This window comes from Bombina bombina, chromosome 2, assembly GCF_027579735.1.
Source record: "Bombina bombina isolate aBomBom1 chromosome 2, aBomBom1.pri, whole genome shotgun sequence".
NCBI lineage: Eukaryota > Metazoa > Chordata > Amphibia > Anura > Bombinatoridae > Bombina > Bombina bombina.
Genome location: NC_069500.1, coordinates 179126629 through 179149885, shown reverse-complemented (window position 1 = coordinate 179149885; position 23257 = coordinate 179126629). Strand labels below are relative to the sequence as shown.

At 40.4% G+C, this 23257-nt stretch overlaps 1 protein-coding gene across 1 annotated transcript in view; it reads left to right on the top strand.

The window, feature by feature from the left end:
• The window catches only part of JMY (junction mediating and regulatory protein, p53 cofactor), a 469755-nt gene that overhangs the window by 409929 nt on the left and 36569 nt on the right, over positions 1–23257 (top strand). The window contains exon 10 of the mRNA XM_053701369.1: positions 10005–10315. Within this exon, the coding sequence (XP_053557344.1) occupies positions 10005–10312 (308 nt within the window). The 3' untranslated portion in view covers positions 10313–10315. The remainder of the gene's footprint in view (positions 1–10004; positions 10316–23257) is intronic.

Sequence of the window (23257 nt, the reverse complement as noted above, 5' to 3'; positions counted from 1 at the left end):
GTGCACGACGACGCTTTTCCAATACCTAAGAGGGTAGCGAACATAGTGGAAAAGGAGTGGGAGAAGCCAGGTGTACCCTTTGCCCCACCTCCTATATTTAAGAAAATGTTTCCCATAGTAGACCCTAGAAGGGACGCATGGCAAACGGTCCCGAAGGTTGAGGGAGCTGTTTCAACACTAGCGAAGCGCACAACTATTCCTATAGAGGACAGCTGCGCTTTCAAAGATCCTATGGATAAAAAATTATAAGGATTGCTTAAAAAGATTTTTGTTCAGCAAGGGTTCATCCTTCAACCAGCTACGTGTGTTATTACTGTCACTTAAGCGGTGTCCTTTTGGTTCGAAGAACTAGAAAGGTCGCTCCAGAAAGAGACTTCCTATGAAGAAGTCATGGACAGAATTCACGCATTAAAGTTAGCTAATTCCTTTATATTGGATGCCGCCTTTCAAATAACGAAATTGGCGGCGAAAAACTCAGGTTTTGCTATAGTAGCGCGGAGGGCGCTTTGGTTAAAATCCTGGTCGGCAGACGTGTCATCCAAGACTAAGTTACTGAATATTCCTTTCAAGGGTAAGACCCTTTTTGGGCCGGAATTGAAGGAAATTATTTCAGACATCACTGGGGGTAAGGGCCATGCCCTCCCACAGGATAGGCCTTTTAAGGCTAAGAACAAGGCTAAGAAACTCGCAATTTCAGGAACGGACCGGCTAATAACTCCACTGCCGCTAGACAAGAAGGTAACGCGGCCCAGCCCAAACCCGCTTGGAAGCCCATGCAAGGCTGGAACAAGGGTAAACAAACCAAGAAACCTGCTGCTGCTACCAAGACAGCATGAAGGGGTAGCCCCCGATCCGGGACCGGATCTGGTAGGGGGCAGACTATCTCTCTTCGCTCAGGCTTGGGCAAGAGATTTTCTGGATCCCTGGGCACTAGAGATAGTTTCCAAGGGATACCTGTTAGAATTCAAGGGACTTCCTCCAAAGGGAAGGTTCCACCTGTCTCACTTATCTTCAGACCAGATAAAGAAACAGGCATTCTTACATTGTGTAAGAGACCTATCAAAGATGGGAGTGATAAACCCAGTCCCCTCCGGGGAACAAGGTCTAGGGTTTTACTCAAACCTGTTTGTAGTTCCCAAAAAAGAGGGAACTTTCAGGCCAATTCTGGATTTAAAGATATTAAACAAGTTCCTCAGAGTTCCATCCTTCAAGATGGAAACCATTCGGACAATCTTACCAACAATCCAGCAGGGTCAATTTTTGACTACCGTGGATCTGAAGGATGCGTATCTGCATATCCCAATCCACAAATCTCATCATCAGTTCCTGAGGTTCGCCTTTCTAGACAAACATTACCAGTTTGTGGCTCTTCCATTCGGTTTAGCCACCGCTCCCAGAATTTTCACAAAGGTGCTAGGGTCCCTTCTAGCGGTCCTAAGACCGAGGGGCATCGCTGTAGCACCTTATCTAGACGACATCCTAATCCAAGCGTCGTCTCTTTCCAAAGCGAGGGCTCATACAGACATTGTATTGGCTTTTCTCAGATCTCACGGGTGGAAAGTGAACATAGAAAAAAGTTCACTGTCACCGTCCACAAGGGTTCCTTTTCTGGGAACAATAATAGATTCTGTGGAAATGAAGATCTTTCTCACAGACGTCAGAAAGACAAAGCTTCTTAAAGCTTGTCGAGTTCTTCACTCTATTCCTCAACCCTCCATAGCTCAATGCATGGAAGTAATAGGACTAATGGTCGCAGCAATGGATGTGGTTCCTTTTGCTTGAATTCATCTAAGACCATTACAGCTGTGCATGCTCAATCAGTGGAATGGGGACTATACAGACTTGTCTCCCCAAATTCAAGTAGACCAGGTAACCAGGGACTCACTTCTCTGGTGGTTGACCCAGGATCACCTGTCTCAGGGAATGAGTTTCCGCAGACCGGAGTGGGTCATCGTCACGACCGACGCCAGCCTCTTGGGGTGGGGCGTGGTCTGGGACTCTCTGAAAGCTCAGGGCCTATGGTCGCGGGAAGAGTCGCTTCTCCCGATAAACATTTTGGAACTAAGAGCTATATTCAATGCGCTCCTGTCTTGGCCTCAGCTAGCGGAAGCCAGGTTCATAAGATTTCAGTTGGACAACATAACGACTGTTGCGTACATCAATCATCAGGGGGGAACAAAGAGTTCCCTAGCGATGAAGGAAGTAACCAAGATAATCCTATGGGCAGAGAATCACTCCTGCCATCTATCTGCTATTCACATCCCAGGAGTAGACAACTGGGAGGCGGACTATTTGAGTCGTCAGACTTTCCATCCGGGGGAGTGGGAACTCCATCTGGAGGTCTTTGCTCAGTTAACCCAATTATGGGGCATTCCAGACATGGATCTAATGGCGTCCCGTCAGAACTTCAAGATTCCTTGCTACGGGTTCAGATCCAGGGATCCCAAGGCGACTCTAGTGGATGCATTAGTGGCGCCTTGGTCGTTCAACCTAGCATATGTGTTTCCACCGTTTCCTCTCCTCCCCAGGCTCATAGCCAGGATCAAACAGGAGAAGGCCTCAGTGATTCTGATAGCTCCTGCGTGGCCACGCAGGACTTGGTATGCAGACCTGGTGAATATGTCATCGGCTCCACCATGGAAGCTACCTTTGAGACAGGACCTTCTAGTACAAGGTCCATTCGAACATCCCAATCTAGTTTCTCTGCAGCTGACTGCTTGGAAATTGAACGCTTGATTTTATCCAAGCGTGGGTTTTTCAAATTCTGTGATTGATACTCTGGTCCAAGCCAGAAAACCTGTGACTAGAAGGATTTACCATAAAATATGGAAAAAATATATCTGTTGGTGTGAATCCAAAGGATTCTCCTGGAGTAAGATTAAAATTCCAAAGATTCTCTCCTTTCTCCAAGAAGGTTTGGATAAAGGATTGTCAGCTAGTTCTCTAAAAGGACAGATTTCTGCATTATCCATCTTGTTGCACAAACGACTGGCAGCTTTGCCAGATGTACAAGCTTTTGTTCAGGCTTTGGTTAGAATCAAGCCTGTTTACAGACCCATGACTCCTCCTTGGAGTCTAAATTTAGTTCTTTCAGTTCTTCAAGGGGTTCCGTTTGAACCTTTACATTCCATAGATATTAAGTTACTATCTTGGAAAGTTCTGTTTTTGGTTGCTATTTCTTCTGCTAGAAGAGTTTCTGAATTATCTGCTTTGCAGTGTGATCCACCCTATCTGGTGTTCCATTCAGATAAGGTTGTTTTGTGTACTAAGCCTGGTTTTCTTCCAAAAGTTGTTTCCAACGAGAACATCAACCAGGAAATAGTTGTTCCTCCTTTGTGTCCGAATCCAGTTTCAAAGAAGGAACGTTTATTACACAATTTAGATGTTGTTCGTGCTTTAAAGTTCTATTTAGAAGCAACAAAAGATTTTAGACAAACCTCATCCTTGTTTGTCGTTTACTCTGGTAAGAGGAGAGGTCAAAAAGCTACTGCTACCTCTCTCTCTTTCTGGCTGAAAAGCATTATCCGCTTGGCTTATGAGACTGCCGGACGGCAGCCTCCTGACCGTATCACAGCTCACTCTACTAGGGCTGTGGCTTCCACATGGGCCTATAAGAACGAGGCTTCTGTTGACCAGATATGTAAGGCAGCGACTTGGTCTTCTCTGTAAACTTTTGCCAAATTCTACAAATTTGATATTTTTGCTTCTTCGGAGGCTGTTTTTGGGAGAAAGGTTTTGCAAGCCGTGGTGCCTTCTGTTTAGGTAACCTGATTTGCTCCCTCCCTTCATCCGTATCCTAAAGCTTTGGTATTGGTTCCCACAAGTAATGGATGACGCCGTGGACCGGACACACCAATGTTGGAGAAAACAGAATTTATGCTTACCTGATAAATTACTTTCTCCAACGGTGTGTCCAGTCCACGGCCCGCCCTGGTTTTTTTTAATCAGGTTGAAATTTTTTTTCTTTATACACTACAGTCACTACGGCACCCTATAGTTTCTCCTTTTTCTCCTAACCGTCGGTCGAATGACTGGGGGGCGGAGCCAGAGGGGGAGCTATATGGACAGCTCTTGCTGTGTGCTCTCCTTGCCTTTCCCTGTGGGGGAGAACATTTCCCACAAGTAATGGATGACGCCGTGGACCGGACACACCGTTGGAGAAAGTAATTTGACTTTTTCCCTGTGGGCTGTTAGGCTCGCGGGGGCTGAAAATGCTTCATTTTATTGCGTCATTCTTGGCGCAGACTTTTTTGGCGCAAAAAAAATTTCTGTTTCCGGCGTCATACGTGTCGCTGGAAGTTGCGTCATTTTTGACGTTCTTTTGCGCCAAAAGTGTCGGCGTTCCGGATGTGACGTCATTTTTGGCGCCAAAAGCATTTAGGCGCCAAATAATGTGGGCGTCATTTTTGGCGCTAAAAAAATATGGGCGTCACTATTGTCTCCACATTATTTAAGTCTCATTATTTATTGCTTCTGGTTGCTAGAAGCTTGTTCACTGGCATTTTTTCCCATTCCTGAAACTGTCATTTAAGGAATTTGATCAATTTTGCTTTATATGTTGTTTTTTCTATTACATATTGCAAGATGTCCCACGTTGAAACTGAGTCAGAAGATACTTCTGGAAAATCGCTGCCTGGTGCTGGAGCTACCAAAGCTAAGTGTATCTGCTGTAAACTTATGGTATCTGTTCCTCCAGCTGTTGTTTGTACTGTTTGTCATGACAAACTTGTTAATGCAGATAATATTTCCTTTAGTACTGTTACATTACCTGTTGCTGTTCCGTCAACATCTAATACTCAGAGTGTTCCTGATAACATAAGAGATTTTGTTTCTAAATCCATTAAGAAGGCTATGTCTGTTATTCCTCCTTCTAGTAAACATAAAAAGTCTTTTAAAACTTCTCATTTTTCAGATGAATTTTTAAATGAACATCATCATTCTGATTCTGATAATGGTTCTTCTGGTTCAGAGGATTCTGTCTCAGAGGTTGATGCTGATAAATCTTCATATTTATTTAAAATGGAATTTATTCGTTCTTTACTTAAAGAAGTCCTAATTGCATTAGAAATTGAGGATTCTGGTTCTCTTGATACTAAATCTAAACGTTTAGATAAGGTTTTTAAATCTCCTGTGGTTATTCCAGAAGTTTTTCCTATCCCTGGTGCTATTTCTGAAGTAATTTCCAGGGAATGGGATAATTTGGGTAATTCATTTACTCCTTCTAAACGTTTTAAGCAATTATATCCTGTGCCATCTGACAGATTAGAGTTTTGGGACAAAATCCCTAAGGTTGATGGGGCTGTCTCTACTCTTGCTAAGCGTACTACTATTCCTACGGCAGATGGTACTTCCTTTAAGGATCCTTTAGATAGGAAAATTGAATCCTTTCTAAGAAAAGCTTACTTGTGTTCAGGTAATCTTCTTAGACCTGCTATATCTTTAGCGGATGTTGCTGCAGCTTCAACTTTTTGGTTAGAAGCTTTAGCGCAACAAGTAACAGATCATAATTCTCATAGCATTATTATTCTTCTTCAACATGCTAATAATTTTATTTGTGATGCCATCTTTGATATCATTAGAGTTGATGTCAGGTATATGTCTCTAGCTATTTTAGCTAGAAGAGCTTTATGGCTTAAAACTTGGAATGCTGATATGTCTTCTAAGTCTAACTCTGCTTTCCCTTTCTTTCCAGGGTAATAAATTGTTTGGTTCTCAGTTGGATTCTATTATCTCAACTGTTACTGGAGGGAAAGGAACTTTTTTACCACAGGATAAAAAATCTAAAGGTAAATTTAGGTCTAATAATTGTTTTCGTTCCTTTCGTCACAACAAGGAACAAAAGCCTGATCCTTCATCCTCAGGAGCGGTATCAGTTTGGAAACCATCTCCAGTCTGGAATAAATCCAAGCCTTTTAGAAAATCAAAGCCTGCTCCTAAGTCCACATGAAGGTGCGGCCCTCATTCCAGCTCAGCTGGTAGGGGGCATATTACGTTTTTTCAAAGAAATTTGGATCAATTCCGTTCACAATCTTTGGATTCAGAACATTGTTTCAGAAGGGTACAGAATTGGCTTCAAGATAAGGCCTCCTGCAAAGAGATTTTTTCTTTCCCGTGTCCCAGTAAACCCAGTGAAGGCTCAAGCATTTCTGAAATGTGTTTCAGATCTAGAGTTGGCTGGAGTAATTATGCCAGTTCCAGTTCTGGAACAGGGACTGGGGTTTTATTCAAATCTCTTCATTGTACCAAAGAAGGAGAATTCCTTCAGACCAGTTCTGGATCTAAAAATATTGAATCGTTATGTAAGGATACCAACATTCAAAATGGTAACTATAAGGACTATCCTGCCTTTTGTTCAGCAAGGGCATTATATGTCTACAATAGATTTACAGGATGCATATCTGCATATTCCGATTCATCCAGATCATTATCAGTTTCTGAGATTCTCTTTCCTAGACAAGCATTACCAGTTTGTGGCTCTGCCGTTTGGCCTAGCTACAGCTCCAAGAATTTTTACAAAGGTTCTCGGTGCCCTTCTGTCTGTAATCAGAGAACAGGGTATTGTGGTATTTCCTTATTTGGACGATATCTTGGTACTTGCTCAGTCTTCACATTTAGCAGAATCTCATACGAATCGACTTGTGTTGTTTCTTCAACATCATGGTTGGAGGATCAATTTACCAAAAAGTTCATTGATTCCTCAGACACAGGTAACCTTTTTAGGTTTCCAGATAGATTCAGTGTTCATGACTCTATCTTTGACAGACAAGAGACGTCTAAAATTGATATCAGCTTGTCGAAACCTTCAGTCACAATCATTCCCTTCGGTAGCCTTATGCATGGAAATTCTAGGTCTTATGACTGCTGCATCGGACGCGATCCCCTTTGCTCGTTTTCACATGCGACCTCTTCAGCTCTGTATGCTGAACCAGTGGTGCAGGGATTACACAAAGATATCTCAATTAATATCTTTAAAACCGATTGTTCGACACTCTCTGACGTGGTGGACAGATCACCATCGTTTAGTTCAGGGGGCTTCTTTTGTTCTTCCGACCTGGACTGTAATTTCAACAAATGCAAGTCTTACAGGTTGGGGAGCTGTGTGGGGGTCTCTGACAGCACAAGGGGTTTGGGAATCTCAGGAGGTGAGATTACCGATCAATATTTTGGAACTCCGTGCAATTTTCAGAGCTCTTCAGTTTTGGCCTCTTCTAAAGAGAGAATTGTTCATTTGTTTTCAGTCAGACAATGTCACAACTGTGGCATACATCAATCATCAAGGAGGGACTCACAGTCCTCTGGCTATGAAAGAAGTATCTCGAATTCTGGTATGGGCGGAATCCAGCTCCTGTCTAGTTTCTGCGGTTCATATCCCAAGTATAGACAATTGGGAAGCGGATTATCTCAGTCGCCAAACGTTACATCCGGGCGAATGGTCTCTTCACCCAGAGGTATTTCTTCAGATTGTTCAAATGTGGGGACTTCCAGAAATAGATCTGATGGCCTCTCATCTAAACAAGAAACTTCCCAGGTATCTGTCCAGATCCAGGGATCCTCAAGCGGAAGCAGTGGATGCATTGTCACTTCCTTGGAAGTATCATCCTGCCTATATCTTTCTGCCTCTAGTTCTTCTTCCAAGAGTAATCTCCAAGATTCTGAAGGAATGCTCGTTTGTTCTGCTGGTAGCTCCAGCATGGCCTCACAGGTTTTGGTATGCGGATCTTGTCCGGATGGCCTCTTGCCAACCGTGGACTCTTCCGTTAAGGCCAGACCTTCTGTCGCAAGGTCCTTTTTTCCATCAGGATCTCAAATCCTTAAATTTAATGGTATGGAGATTGAACACTTGATTCTTAGTCAAAGAGGTTTCTCTGACTCTGTGATTAATACTATGTTACAGGCTCGTAAATCTGTATCTAGGGAGATATATTATAGAGTCTGGAAGACTTATATTTCTTGGTGTCTTTCTCATCATTTTTCCTGGCATTCTTTTAGAATTCCGAGAATATTACAGTTTCTTCAGGATGGTTTGGATAAAGGTTTGTCTGCAAGTTCCTTGAAAGGACAAATCTCTGCTCTTTCTGTTCTTTTTCACAGAAAGATTGCTAATCTTCCTGATATTCATTGTTTTGTACAAGCTTTGGTTCGTATAAAACCTGTCATTAAGTCAATTTCTCCTCCTTGGAGTTTGAATTTGGTTCTGGGGGCTCTTCAAGCTCCTCCGTTTGAACCTATGCATTCATTGGACATTAAATTACTTTCTTGGAAAGTTTTGTTCCTTTTGGCCATCTCTTCTGCCAGAAGAGTTTCTGAATTATCTGCTCTTTCTTGTGAGTCTCCTTTTCTGATTTTTCATCAGGATAAGGCGGTGTTGCGAACTTCTTTTCAATTTTTACCTAAGGTTGTGAATTCCAACAAGATTGGTAGAGAAATTGTGGTTCCTTCATTATGTCCTAATCCTAAGAATTCTAAGGAGAAATCATTGCATTCTTTGGATGTAGTTAGAGCTTTGAAATATTATGTTGAAGCTACTAAGAATTTCCGAAAGACTTCTAGTCTATTTGTTATCTTTTCCGGTTCTAGGAAAGGTCAGAAGGCCTCTGCCATTTCTTTGGCATCTTGGTTGAAATCTTTAATTCATCATGCTTATATCGAGTCAGGTAGAACTCCGCCTCAAAGGATTACAGCTCATTCTACTAGGTCAGTTTCTACTTCCTGGGCGTTTAGGAATGAAGCTTCGGTTGATCAGATTTGCAAAGCAGCAACTTGGTCTTCTTTGCATACTTTTACTAAATTCTACCATTTTGATGTGTTTTCTTCTTCTGAAGCTGTCTTTGGTAGAAAAGTACTTCAGGCAGCTGTTTCAGTTTGAATCTTCTGCTTATATTTTCAGTTTTTTTCTTTATAAGATTTAAACTTTATTTTTGGGTGTGGATTTTTTTCAGCGGAATTGGCTGTCTTTATTTTATCCCTCCCTCTCTAGTGACTCTTGCGTGGAAGATCCACATCTTGGGTAGTCATTATCCCATACGTCACTAGCTCATGGACTCTTGCTAATTACATGAAAGAAAACATAATTTATGTAAGAACTTACCTGATAAATTCATTTCTTTCATATTAGCAAGAGTCCATGAGGCCCACCCTTTTTGTGGTGGTTATGATTTTTTTGTATAAAGCACAATTATTCCAATTCCTTATATTTATGCTTCGCACTTTTTTCTTATCACCCCACTTCTTGGCTATTCGTTAAACTGATTTGTGGGTGTGGTGAGGGATGTATTTATAGGCATTTTGAGGTTTGGGAAACTTTGCCCCTCCTGGTAGGAATGTATATCCCATACGTCACTAGCTCATGGACTCTTGCTAATATGAAAGAAATGAATTTATCAGGTAAGTTCTTACATAAATTATGTTTTTTGGGTTTCATGTCCCTTTAAGCTGCAGGGCTCGACACTAATGTCGGCTAAATTGTACTTGAAATTTCCACAATCTTTTTGGAAAGAGCCTGATTTCTTATAGTCCGCTATTGCCTTAGTTGCTGATTTTTTATAATGACTAATCTGGTCAGCCAGACCTCGCATCATAATCTATGGCCCCTTACTACAGTTGTCAAGACTTTCAACTACACAAAAAAATCCAAACTTATTAGAAAAGTAGCTCACATTCTTTGATTCTCAGAGAATGTATAAATCTACATTTTGAAGATAAATAAGAACCAAAAATTCCATCTATAGTCTTCCTGTATTCTGTTTGTCAACCACACTTTCTGGGAAGAAAATTCTATAATTATTTAATGTTCCTACAGTGTTTTTGCACTTGAGTGCTGTTTTTCAGATAATACAATAATAATGCTTATCTTACTGTTGTGCACCTAAGCTAGGTTAGTAAAATATGAGCTTGCCAATTGTTAATCCCATTGTTTATTATCATTGTTACTGTATTGGAAATGTAATGGCATTAATCAAATCATATGTTTTAACACTTTTTTTTTCCTTTTTTCTCTTTTTTAGTAAGTTCACCAATGGATGAAGTGTTAGCTTCATTAAAACGGGGTAGTTTTCATCTGAAAAAGGTGGAGCAACGGGCTCTAGCTCCATACCAAGATGAAGATGACAGCAATAATATTTTGGCACAAATCCGAAAGGGGGTAAAGTTGAAAAAGGTTCAAAAAGATGAATTAAAAGAATCTTTTACACTTCTACCAGACACTGACCCTTTGACAAGGAGTATTCATGAAGCACTTAGACGTATTAAGGAAGCATCACCTGAGTCTGAGGATGAAGAGGAAAGCTTACCTTGTACTGACTGGGAAAATTAACAGGTAATACTACCTAAAGTATTTAAGAAATCAATAGAAGTAGAAATAATTTTATATATATATATATATATATATATATATATATATATACACATACATACATGCATACATACATATACACAACAAAAGTGAATACACCTGTGATCACTGACACACGAGTTAGATCATTGAAACAAAATTGAGCACACCTGTGATTTCCAATTAGCCTAATTGCATGAACATGGTTATGAAGAGACCTGTGAACACAAGAACTGTCTGAATTTTGAACCTATGGGCTGCGTCTATCAGCATGTCTGCATCATGGCTCCACATGGAAAAGAATTACCAGAGGATTTGAAAAATGTGATTGTGAGACTTCACAAAGATCGGTGACTAACTAAAAAACTGTCGAAACACAGTTGCAGCATTAATCAGAAGTTTAAATGGAGCCATAGTACTACTATTTAGAGCCGCAGTCCTCCTAAAATGCAGCCATAGTGCGCTAATTGCACAGTCTGAAAGGCAGACGGGCAAATGCTTTAGACTTAGCTCAGGGGTTATCAATGGAAATTGAAGTTTCTTTGACAGCTCAGACAGTGAGACGAACATTACATAATAAAATAAACCCTTGCTTGATTTTCTGCACAAGCCTTTGCTGAAGAGCATGAAAAGAAGCCTGATGAATATTATGAGCACATTCTTTGGTCAGATAAGGCCAAGATAAAAAAAAATTGTCGGTTTAGATTGGGTCCTGCATGTTTGGTATGAACCTGGCCAGGATTATTACAGTGAATGCATAGTCCCAACAGTGAAGCACGGATCTGCGAGTGTGATGATATGAGCTGCATGAGTGCAAAAGATGTTGACAATATGACATTTATAGATGGCACCATAAATACATTTGGCATACCAAAATACTGACTGACAAGATGACTCCCAGTCTCCAGAAGCTTGGCAGAAGAGTAATATTCCAGCATGATAACAATCTAAAGTACACTGTCAAAATCACAAAAGCGTTTCTAAAGAAAAAAAAAGTGAATACTATGACCTGTCCAAGTATGTCGTCTTACTTGAATCCAATAAAACACCTTTGGGGTATTTTAAAGAAAAATGTAGAGCAACACAACCTCTCCAGCAAACAGCAGATGAAAAAAATGTCTCTAAAGAATGGCAGAACATCTCTCCAGATTTGTAAAACACTGGTATATTCCATGTCAAGGAGGATTGAGTCTGTTATCAAAAATAAAGGTGGACATACAAATTATTAAAAAAATAAATTTGATCTCAGCAATGAAAGGTGTATTAAGTTCCTACCGTGGGGCCAGTATTTTTAATATAGTAAATATAAACTGTTTTTCATTTTACATAAGTTCAAATACCGTACTATAACACTTAGAAGTAATGCAATTATTGTAAGGTATTACAATTTTGAATTATTTGACATTTAAGTGACATGGAACAGGGGGTGTACTCACTTCTTATTTTTTTATTTTTTTTTTTATTTTTCTGTGACCAACTGCCTTTCTATGACTACCCTTCCAATCCTTTTCATTCCCTAAGGATGGTCATTAAAGTGATGGTAAAGTTGCGTGTCTGCACACCCGCCGTTAGATTAATGTCTTTATTTGAATATGACTTTCATTCATGACTTTCTTTCATGTAATTGGCAAGAGTCCATGAGCTAGTGACGTATGGGATATACATTCCTACCAGGAGGGGACAAAGTTTCCCAAACCTCAAAATGCCTATAAAGACACCTCTCACCACACCCACAATTCAGTTTTACAAACTTTGCCTCCTATGGAGGTGTGGTGAAGTAAGTTTGTGCTTGTTTTTTTATGATTTCTTCTATGATAAGCGCTTCTAAGCATTCTGAAGCCCAATTCCTCTCAGAGTACATTGTTTGTCAGAGGGATGTGAAGAGAGTATCGCCTATTGATTTTATGGTTTTCCTTGCGGGAAATCTTTTCAAGGGTTCTCTGTTATCGGTCGTAGGGATTCATCTCCTACTTCCCTTTTCAGATCGATGATATACCATTACCTCTGCTGATAGTTTTCAGTACTGGTTTGGCTATCTGCTATATGTGAATGGTTTAAGACACTCTTAGCTATGGTTTGGCGCTTTATGTATTAATATAAAGTTTTAAATATATGTATTTTACTTATATTTGCCATGAGTCAGTTCTATGTATATTTCCCATTTGCAGTCTAAACAGTTTCAGTATAGGAATCATGTTTGTGAAGTTTATTTAAACTTTTTTCTTACCAGTCTTTTTCTAATTTGACTTTCATTTTTTCACGGGCAAATCTAGGCTTGCAAGGACGCAAAATGCTGTTTTTTATTGCGTCATTCTTGGCACAAAAATTTTGGCGCGAAAGTGCGCCTTTAATGGCGCAATTTTGTCATTTCCTGTGTCTTCGTTGATGCTAGTTTTGGCACGAAATCACGTTTGTTATGATGCGAGTTCTGTCATTTCCTGGTGTTTTGCGCCAAAAATGTTTAGCTTCTTTTTGCGTAATGCGTCAGTCTTGGTGCCACATTTTTGTTATTGTACCCCTCTCCCTCTGTTGCTAGCTGTTTTCATGAACATTGAAAGCCATTATGTCTGCTTTTGTTTTTCTCTACTGAAACTGTTACATTGTGGAAATTGAATGTTTTGCCTAATGTTATTTTTCTTTTTCTATTACATTTTGCAAGATGTTTCATTCTGATCCTGACTTTGATGCTACTGTAGAAACTATGATGCCCTGGAACACAATTCTACAAAGCTAAGTGTGTTCTTTTTATTTTTTTAAGCTGTTGTCATTTCTTCAGCTCAATTATGTGGCATTAATTTATCATGTTTTATGCAAGCAATGTTTCTACATGTACAATAACATTTACTGTTTTTTTACATATTCAGTTCATGTATTTGATTTTATCTGCAAACATCACATGTTGCTTATATCATAAGAGGTTATGACTGCTATTATGCCTTTAAGTCAACTTTCGAGGTCTTTTCAAAATTGTTCAGATTTAATTAATTTTGTTCTGACCGACAGAAGATTCTTAACAAGGAGCTTGGCTAACTGTCAGTGAGCACCCATAAAAGATTTATAACATCGAGGAAACAGATACAGCCGAAAGGTGAACGAAGGTCGTATCTCTGCCTACATTGTACTAAAATGCAGAGGTTTGAAGCACCAAGTTATAGAGAGCTGCAAAATTCAGAAGAACGGAGACAAAGTACTTGCGCAAGTACCCGATGAAAACCGGGAGGGAGTGACATCACACCAGCCGGTAACAGAGGGAGTGAAGCTCCGGAAACTACCAGAGGCTCTGAAAAAAATGCCAAACTGATCGGAGGTAAGATCCACCTCAGAAACTAACTGCAGAGGATTGCAGTTCCAAAGGTGAGATTTAAAAACCTCTAACTTCAATAGATAATATCTTACAAGAGTGGTTTTTGGAAATACACAGTTGCAAAGATTATTTTGAGTACAAATTAATTGGTAAAGATACTGAAAATAATTCCACGCTATAATAACATAAATCAAAAGCCCAGATAGACTTGATAAAAGGATCCCCAAGATAAAATCTGGAAACTAACTTTCTTTTTAAAGACACGATGAGTCCACAGATTTCATCCTTGTGGGATTACGCCTCCTGGTCAGCAGGAGGAGGCAAAGAGCACCACAGCAGAGCTGTATATATAGCTCCTCCCTTCCCTCTCACCCCAGCCATTCTCTTTGCCTACGTTAGTGATAGGAAGAGGCAAAGTGAGGCGTTAGATTAGATCCTTCAATAAAGAGTTTATTATTTTTAAAGTAGTGCCAGAGTGTGCTGCTTTGTTCTAGGGTGTAGCCGTAGTCCATATCAGTCTCTACATTTGGTGGCTTTAGAGCAATGGGAACTTGTGGGACATAATTCTCACTGCGCCTCCTATATATTGAATGCTGCCCTTATCAAGAAAACCTGAGGGATATTTACTCAGACTTTTCGTTATATTCCGGGTCCATGGGAGGGAGAGGACCTCTTACACCTGAGACTGCCTTACTGTCTGGCAGAAAATGAGGTAAGTGCTGACTTTACTTCTGGGGAGTGGAAGCAAGCTCAGAAACGAGTTTGGCACTTTATTTTTATTTATTTATTTATTCCTCATTCAATTTGGGGTTAATACTCTTAGATGGTTTAGGGGACACCTTGGACAGTTGGACTCACTGCTGTGTGAGCTAATAATGCAAGTGTTTTACACATGTATATGGCATATATGGGACTGACTGCAGATCTGTACATTACAGATTACTAACGGCTGCCACGCGGTTATTATTATTATCATTTATTTGTATAGCGCAGCCAAATTCCATAGCGCTGGGTACAGTGATAGGGGTATACAATGACAAAGATTTGTGATAAAATGCAACACATAACAAAACGAAACAAATCTAGTACAGGAGGAAGAGGGCCCTGCTCCAGTGAGCTCACAGTCTATAGGTTTAGGGTGCAGAGACATAAGGTTGGGGTAGCTTGTTACATCGGTTGTATTTGCAGCAGTGAGTCAGGCAGTTCATGTACATGTATTAGTTTGGTTCGGATGCGGGATGGAGGAGAGATGGTACGCCTCTCAGAATAGGTGGGTTTTCAAGGATAGTCTGAAGCTATACAAGGTTGGAGACAGTGTAATGGAGCGGGGTAGAGAGTTCCAGAGGACAGGAGCAGCACGTGCAAAGTCTTGGAGGCGGGAGTGGGACGTAGAGATAACAGGAGTGTAGAGACATAGGTCAGAGGTTGATCAAAGAGGACGGAATGGGGAATATTTCACAATGAGAGAGGAAATATAGTTGGGAGTTAGACTGGTGAGTGCTTTGTAGGTTAGGGCTAATACTTTAAATTGTATTCTGTAGTGTATGGGGAGCCAGTGTAGAGACTGGCAGAGCGGCGCAGCTGATGTAGATCGTCGACGTCTAGCAGAAGCATTCATAATAGATTAGAGGGAGGAGAGGCGGTGTTTTGGAAGGCCATTTAGGAGTTGATTGCAATAATCAATGCATGACAAAATGAGGGAATGAATAAGTATTTTTGTAGTTTTTTGAGTAAGGAAGGGACGAATTCTGGAAATGTTGCGTAGGTGTGAACGGCAGGATTTGGTAAGCGCTTGTATATGTGGTTTGAATGTGAGTTCTGAGTCTAGTGTGACCCCAAGGCAGCGGATCTGGGGTGAGGTGTTGAGAATAGAGTCTCCAACCATCAGAGAAATGTCAGGTGTTTGATGTCTCGAAGAGGGGGGGATAGGAAGCAGCTCAGTTTTGGACAGATTGAGTTGGAGGTAGTGTGAAGACATCCAAGAGAAAACTGCAGAGAGGCAGTCAAATCTGGTTGAGTAAAGAGGGAGAGATATCAGGAGAGGAAAGATAGATTTGGGTATCATCAGCATATAGGTGGTACTGGAATCCAAAGGAGGCTATATGTTTTCCAAGGCAGGATGTATAAAGAGAGAAAAGCAAGGGGCCCAAGACAGAGCCTTGTGGTGCTCCCAACTGAGAGAGGCATAGGATCACAAGGTATGTTGTTAAAGGAAACTGAAAACGAGCGGTTTGAAAAATATGATGCAAACCAGGAGAGGGCTGTGTCTCGGATGCCAAATGAATGTAGTATTTTTAGGAGGAGAGTATGGTCAACTGTGTCAAAAGCTGCGGACAGGTCAAGAAGAATTAATAAGGAGTAGTGGCCTTTTGCTTTAGCTGATAACAAGTCATTTGTTACTTTAGCAAGAGCGGTTTCTGTTGAGTGTTTAGGACGGAAACCAGATTGTAGTGGATCAAGTGAGGAGTTAGTTGTGAGAAATTGAGTTAGCTGATTATTACTAGTCGTTCCAATAATTTTGAAGCAAAGGGAAGTAAGGAGACCGGTCGATAGTTAGAAGGCGTGGAGGGGTCAAGCGAGGGCTTTTTTAGGATTGGTATGATTGACGCATGCTTGAATGTGTCAGGAAATGTGCCAGCAGTGAGAGATTGGTTAAAGAGATGAGTTAGGGTAGGGGTTAGTGAAGCAGAGAGAGAGGGAATAAGTTGTGAAGGAATAGGGTCAAGTGGGCAGGTTTTGAGATGAGCCAAGGATAGGAGTGCAGAGACTTCTTCCTCTGTTACAGGAGGGAAGTAGCATAGATTTTTGTTAATAGAAGGGGTGGGTAGGATCGCTGGGTTTGCGGGGTGTGAGGTGCAGATCTCTTTTAATGGTGTCAATTTTATTTTTGAAGTGATCAGCAATAATTTGAGCAGTGAGGTTGGTAGTAGGCAGGGGGGCAGGCAGACGTAGAAGGGAGTTAAAGGTTGAGAACAGTTTTCTGGGGTTGGATGCGTGAGATGACACAAGGGAGGAGAAATAGACTTGTTTGGCCAGGCTGAACGCAGAGTTGTAGGACTCAAGGGTGAATCTATAATGTTGGAAATCAGCACAGGTGCGTGATTTCCTCCACTGCCGTTCAGCAGCCCGTTTAAAGGTTTACAGGGCTGACAGCTACCCATTGCATTGTGCATAGTGAGGAGAACAGTCTGTTGTGGGTTTCCCTCCCGGCGCTTTCTGTGTAAGACTTTAATGGCGACCTGGAGATGGTGTTTGTTTACGCCCACGATGGGCGGACTTTTAATTACAATACTATACAATGAATGTTTGTTCCCGGTAAGGCTGTTCTTAGAGCGCGCTGAACAGCTTTTATTTGCACAAATGTTATATTGTCACTCCCAGTGCCTTTACATAAACAATGGCGATTGGGAGATAGCTGGCGAAACGCCCACGAGGGGTGGAGTTTGTAAAGGGCGCCAAGGACACTTCTTCCTCCTTACACTTATTTGTCAATAGCGAGGAGCGGAGGGCTTTATCTTTTCTAAAGGGATCTAGAGACACTTCTTCCTCCTTACCATACTATATAATAGCAAGGAACGGAGGACTCTAGCTTTAGAAGTGTGCGCTTTGTATTGGGCACTTCCTTCATATCACTTCCGGTTATCGGAAGCTATGGTACAACTGTTTGTCGCAATTGTTGCGTTCCAGACTTAAAAACGGTACATGAAGGGATGTATAAGCATTAGGAATATTCAGCTAGTATTCTTAGTTGCGCTTATTTCATTTGTTTGCTTGCTGCATGCAAAAATAAAACATTGCAGTTTAAAATGTAAAGAAACAGTAATTTTTGTTTAGCTGCTAATTTTATAGAGGAATTCAGCTATTTCCTGTTAATTCATCCGTTGTGACTTTGGATGAAAAAGCACACAAAGAAAGAATAAAGAGTTACTTTAAGATTTAAAGAGACAGTAACGTTCTCTGTGTGAATTTATTACAGACTTTCAACTGTTCCTTTGTTAATCCATCCTTTGTGATTTTGGATGGTACAAAAGCACACAAAAATAAGGTTACTTTTATGATTTAAAGAGACAGTAACGTTTTGTATGTGTAAATTCTCTTGAAGAATTTCAGCTGTTTATTTGTCTATTCCTCCTTTGTGTCTTAGGATGGAGCAAACGCACACTACAATAATGTTACTTTTAAGATTAAAAAGACAGTAACATTTTTTATGTGTAACTTTTATTAAGATATTCTTCTGAACCTACTCCCTCTAAGGCGATTGCTGTTTAGGAGTCTGTTGAGGATAGTCAAGTTATGCCACAATTTTCTCCTATAGTGTTCCTTAGAAATTTATGGCCCACATGAAGTGCACTGCGCTTCCTTTTTCACTCCACTCGGAGTTATGATATATTATATGTTTTTTTCCCACGAGGTGGAAAGCATTATCAGAGGAATTATTTTTGTAGTTGCTATTCCTCATGGCTCCTCCATGTTACGGAAGGAGGGAAATGCGTTGGGATTCTCTGTGAGAGAATTCTCAGTCTCAGATGGAATATTATTTTAGGAGTTTTTTTTAGCTATACTGGGCGTCCACAACATAGCACGTCCAGTAATGACATTTCCGATATAATCTATACTAGTGCGTCCAGTGACTATAAGGATGGAGACAAACCCTATGTTTACAAAACTGTTTCCCAACGCAGACAGATAGCTCAGCATGCTAAGGCACTGTGGCTGAGCTCTGTAGCAACCCAAGGGTTGCAGGTTCGATTCCTGGCGAGGTTCATGCAGGTTCGATTCCTGGCGAGGTTCACTCAGCCTTTCATCCTTCTGAGGTCGATAAAATGAGCAGCGCCTTGAGACCCTTACGGGTGATTAGCTGCGCTTTATAAGTATCAAATACAAAGGGATACTGAACCCAAAATGTAACCGCTAAGAGGCTGGACAAACATTTTCTAGGATAAGTAAACTGCTATTCCTTTAGAGGAAAGGTCCCATTGTCAAAGATTACATGTGGGATGTACACCAGGGGTGTACTTGTCTACCGTCACTTGTGTGATGGCGGTTTGGCTTGATGCATTGGCTGATGCTAATAAGTAAAAAAGCTTCACTGGATAATATCCAGGAAAGGATTAAGGCTTTTGGCTAATTCTTTTATTTCAAAGTCTCCAACTTATCAAACTGGGAGCATAGTTTGCTCTGATCCGGCTCGCAGGGCTTTATGGTTAAAGCCTTGTTCTACGGAGGTATGCTCTAAGTCTAAACTTTAGTGATTCCTTACAAGGAGAAGTCCCTGTTGGGACCTGGCTTGAGGGAAATAATGTCTTTTGTAAATTTAAAAAAAAAAAAAAAAAAAATGGACCCTAGCCTGATGTTGAATCAGGATTATCTGCAGTTTAGACACAGAGAAAGAGGCGTTCTTACAATGTGTAGGAGGCCTCTCCGACCTGGGGATAATTGTTCCAGTTCCAATGCAGGTACTGGTTCTGGGTTTTATATCCCATTCGGGTTGGGGTTCCCTAAACAGGAGGGAACCTTCAGACCACCTTTTAGATTTCAAGAGTCTACTCAAATTTCTTAGTGGACCGTCCTTCCAAAGGGAAGCTATTTTGTGCGTTCTTTAAGGATTTTAAGGACACGTACCTGAATGTTCCTTTTTTACTGGGATCATCACAGGTTCTTAAAGGGACAGTCTAGGCCAAAATAAACTTTCATGATTCATATAGAGCATGTAATTTTAAACAATTTTCCAATTTACTTTTATCACCAATTTTGCATTGTTCTCTTGGTATTCTTAGTTGAAAGCTTAACCTAGGAGGTTCATATGCTAATTTCTTAGACCTTGAAGGCCATTTTTAACAGTTTTTCACCACTAAAGGGTGTTAGTTCATGTATTTCATATAGATAACACTGTGCTCGTGCACGTGAAGTTATCTGGGAGCAGGCACTGATTGGCTAGACTGCAAGTCTGTCAAAAGAACTGAAAAAAAGGGGCAGTTTGCAGAGGCTAAGATACAAGATAATCACAGAGGTTAAAAGTATATTATTATAACTGTTGGTTATGCAAAACTTGGGGAATGGGTAATAAAGGGATTATCTATCTTTAAAAACAATAAACATTTACAGTTTGTGGTTTTTCCTTTAGGTCTTGCCACGGTTCCCAGACTCTTCTCAAAGGTTATGGGGTCTCTGCTTGCAGTTCTTGGTTCAAAGGGAATTGCGGTGGCGCTGTATCTGGATGACATTCTAGTTCAGGCACCGTCCTTTCAGCTAGCAAAATCACACAAGTTACTTTCCTACGGTCACACGGGTGGATGGAGCTCTTTAGTTCCTCATACAAGAATGACCTTTATAGGGATATTCATAGATTTTCTCTCTATGAAGTTTTTCTGACAGATGTCGAGAAGCTAAAGATTTGCTTTTGCCTGGCTCTGCAATTTTCTCTTCGCCATTCAGTGGATCAGTGCATGGAGTTAATAGATCTGATGTTAGCGGCTATGGACATCGTCCTGTTTACTTGTTTTCATTTCAGAGCTCTGCATTTGGGCATGCTCAAAAATTATTTGGAACTTGTCCCCTCAACTTCTATTGGCACGGGAGACAAATGTGTCTCTTTGTTGGTGGTTGTCTCTAGCTCATCTCTCCCAGGGAACATGTTTCGCAGACAATACTGGGGGATTGTGACAACACATGCCAGCCTTCTAGGGTAAGGAGCAGTTTGGGACTCCCTGAGGGCTCGGGGGATATGTTCTCAGAGTCTTTGTCTCTCTTAAACATTCTGGTTCTGAATGCGATCTACAATGCTCGCCTGGACTGGCCTCAGTTGACTTTCTTCAGTTTACCAGGTTCGGTCGGACAACATAATGTCATTTACCTACATCAATCATCAGGGTGGAACAAGGAGTTCCTTGGTGATGACAGAGGTCTTCGGAATACTTCGGTGGATGGAGATCCGTTATTGTTGTCTGACAATTTTGTTCTCCAGTCTGGTCATTAAATGGGGCCAGCCGGAGTTTGATCTCAAAGCATACAGCATAAAATGCCAAACTTCCGTGGTACGGGTCGAGATCCAGAGTTCCTCAGGCGGCTCTGATAGATGCTCTAGCGGCCTTTTGGTCCTTTAATCTGACATAGTTTTTTCCTCCATTTGCTCTCCTTCCTCGAGTGATTGTCCAGATCAGACGGGAAAGCGTTTCAGTGATTCTCATAGCTCCAGCCTGTCTTCACAGGTTCTGGTATGCAGATCTTTTAGAGATGTCGTCTCTACCCCCTTGGAGGCTTCTGTTTAGAAAGGGCCTTCTGATTCTGGGACCCTTCCATCATTTAAATCTAGATTCTCTGAAACTGGCTGCTTGGAGATTGAACGGCTGATCCTACACAAGCGAGGTTTCTCTGATTCGATCATGGATACCTTACTTCAGGTGTGTAAACCTGTAACTAGGAAGATTTGCCATAAGATATGGTGTAAATATCTTTATTGGTGTGAATTCCAGGGCTACTCATGGAGTAGAGTTGGGATTTCTAGGATTTTGTCTTTTCTCCAAGAAGGATTGTAAAAGGGTTTGTCTCTCTTTTTCTCAGGCTTTGATTGGAATCAGGCCTGTGTTTAAACCAATTGCTCCTCCATGGAGTTTGAATTTAGTTCTTCAAGGGCTTCCGTTTGAGCCTATGCATTCCATAGATATTAAGTTGTTATCGTGGAAAGTTTTTATTTCTTGTTGCCATTTCTTCTGCTCGAAGAGGGTATGACCTTTCGGCATTACGAGATAATTCACCTTCCCTTATTTTTCATTCGGATAAAGTGGTTTGGTTTTTCTTCCTGAGATTGTTTCAAACAAGAACATTGATCAGGAGATTGTTGTTCCTTTCTTGTGTCCTACTCCTTCTTCCAGAAGGAACATCTTTTGCACAATTTGGACGTGGTCTGTGCTTTAAAATCTTACAAGCGACTGAGGACTTTTGTCAATCGTCTTCTCTATTTGTCCTTTTTTCTGGAAACTGTAAAGGTCAGAAAGCTACGGCTACCTCCATTTCTTTTTGGCTGAAGAGTATCAGACTCCTGTAAGAGTTACAGCTCATTTCACCAGGGCTGTTGCTTCCTCATGGGCATTCACAGATGTTGCTTCTGTTGTACAGATTTGCAAGGCTGCAACTTGGTCCTCTCTTCATACTTTTTCTAAATTTTACAAATTTGATACCTTTGTTTCGGCTGTGGCTGTTTTTTGGGAGGAGGGTTCTTCTAGCAGTGGTGCCTTCCGTTTAGGTTCCCTGTCTTGTCCTTCCCTTTTCATCCGTGTACTCTAGCTTTGGTATTGTATCCCACAAGTAAGGATGAAATCCATGGACTCATCGTGTCTTTAAAAAGAAAAGAAAATGTATGATTACCTGATAAATCTGTTTCTTTTTAGACACGAGTCTACGGCCCGCCCTGTTCTATGAGACAGGTAATTAATTTTTGTAAACTTCAGACACCTCTGCACCTTGGCTTTTCTTTTCTCTTCCTAACTTCGGTCGAATGACTGGAGTGGGAGGGAAGGGAGGGGCTATATATACAACTCTGCTGTGGTGCTCTTTGCCTCCTCCTGCTGACCAGGAGGCGTAATCCCACAGGTAAGAATGAAATTCATCGTGTCTAAAAAGAAACAAATTTATCAGGTAAGCATAAATTTTCTTTTTGTCACCCACTTGTTTTTAAGACATATAACTTTTTAAACAACTTTTCATCGGATACACTTATTTTTATATTTTATTTTTTGGGTCAATTTGTTTGCCACAATACGAAAGGAATATATTAGGATCAGAAATGTATCAATCATATTAACTGTATCTAAAGAAACAATTGAAAGTTTTTTATATATGCTTTTTATTTTTCGTATGATCTAGGAATTTTATATATTCGTATGTATCCAAGATAGATTTAGTAAATTTGTACTAATAAATAACACTTTATATTCATCAATTTTGGATTTTTAGTTATATAAGGATAAGAATAGGTAAATTAGAACTTGGTTATAAACGGGTTAAATCACAGGATGTGTTGTATTCATTAATCACTATTTTTACATATGAATTTTTTATTATGAATTTACTAATTACCATGTCACTCATATGTTTTGAATAGAAGTTTGCACTATTTAGAGTTTAAAAAGATGGAGTTATACATTCCAAATACTTTTTCACAATTAATAACAACCATTATAGAAACACCTTAGACCACCAAGGTGCACTGTTTAAAAGATAATTTTAAATTGCACAAAGATCACGATATACACAGTACCACTAAGAAAGATAGCTTAGTTGCTCTATCATTTGAAATTTAATCGAAAGATTGTTTATTCAATACATAAGGATACGGTTTTTTAAACACATATTTTGTCATTAAATTTACCTAAAACGCTTTAAGCGCCCTCCATAAAAAATCTTTTTGTAATTACAATTTGTTAAAAACTATCTAGGAAGGAGATAGTTAATTAAGAGAGGCTAGATTTTAGGTAAAGGTCAGCGCTTCACTCCTATAAAAGTATTGTTCTTACAGGTTGGGGAGTTGTCTGAGGGTCTTTTGACAGCACAAGGGGTTTGGAAACTTCAAGAGGCGAGGTTTCCAAACGATATTTTAGAACTCTGTGCTATTTTTTCAGAGCTCT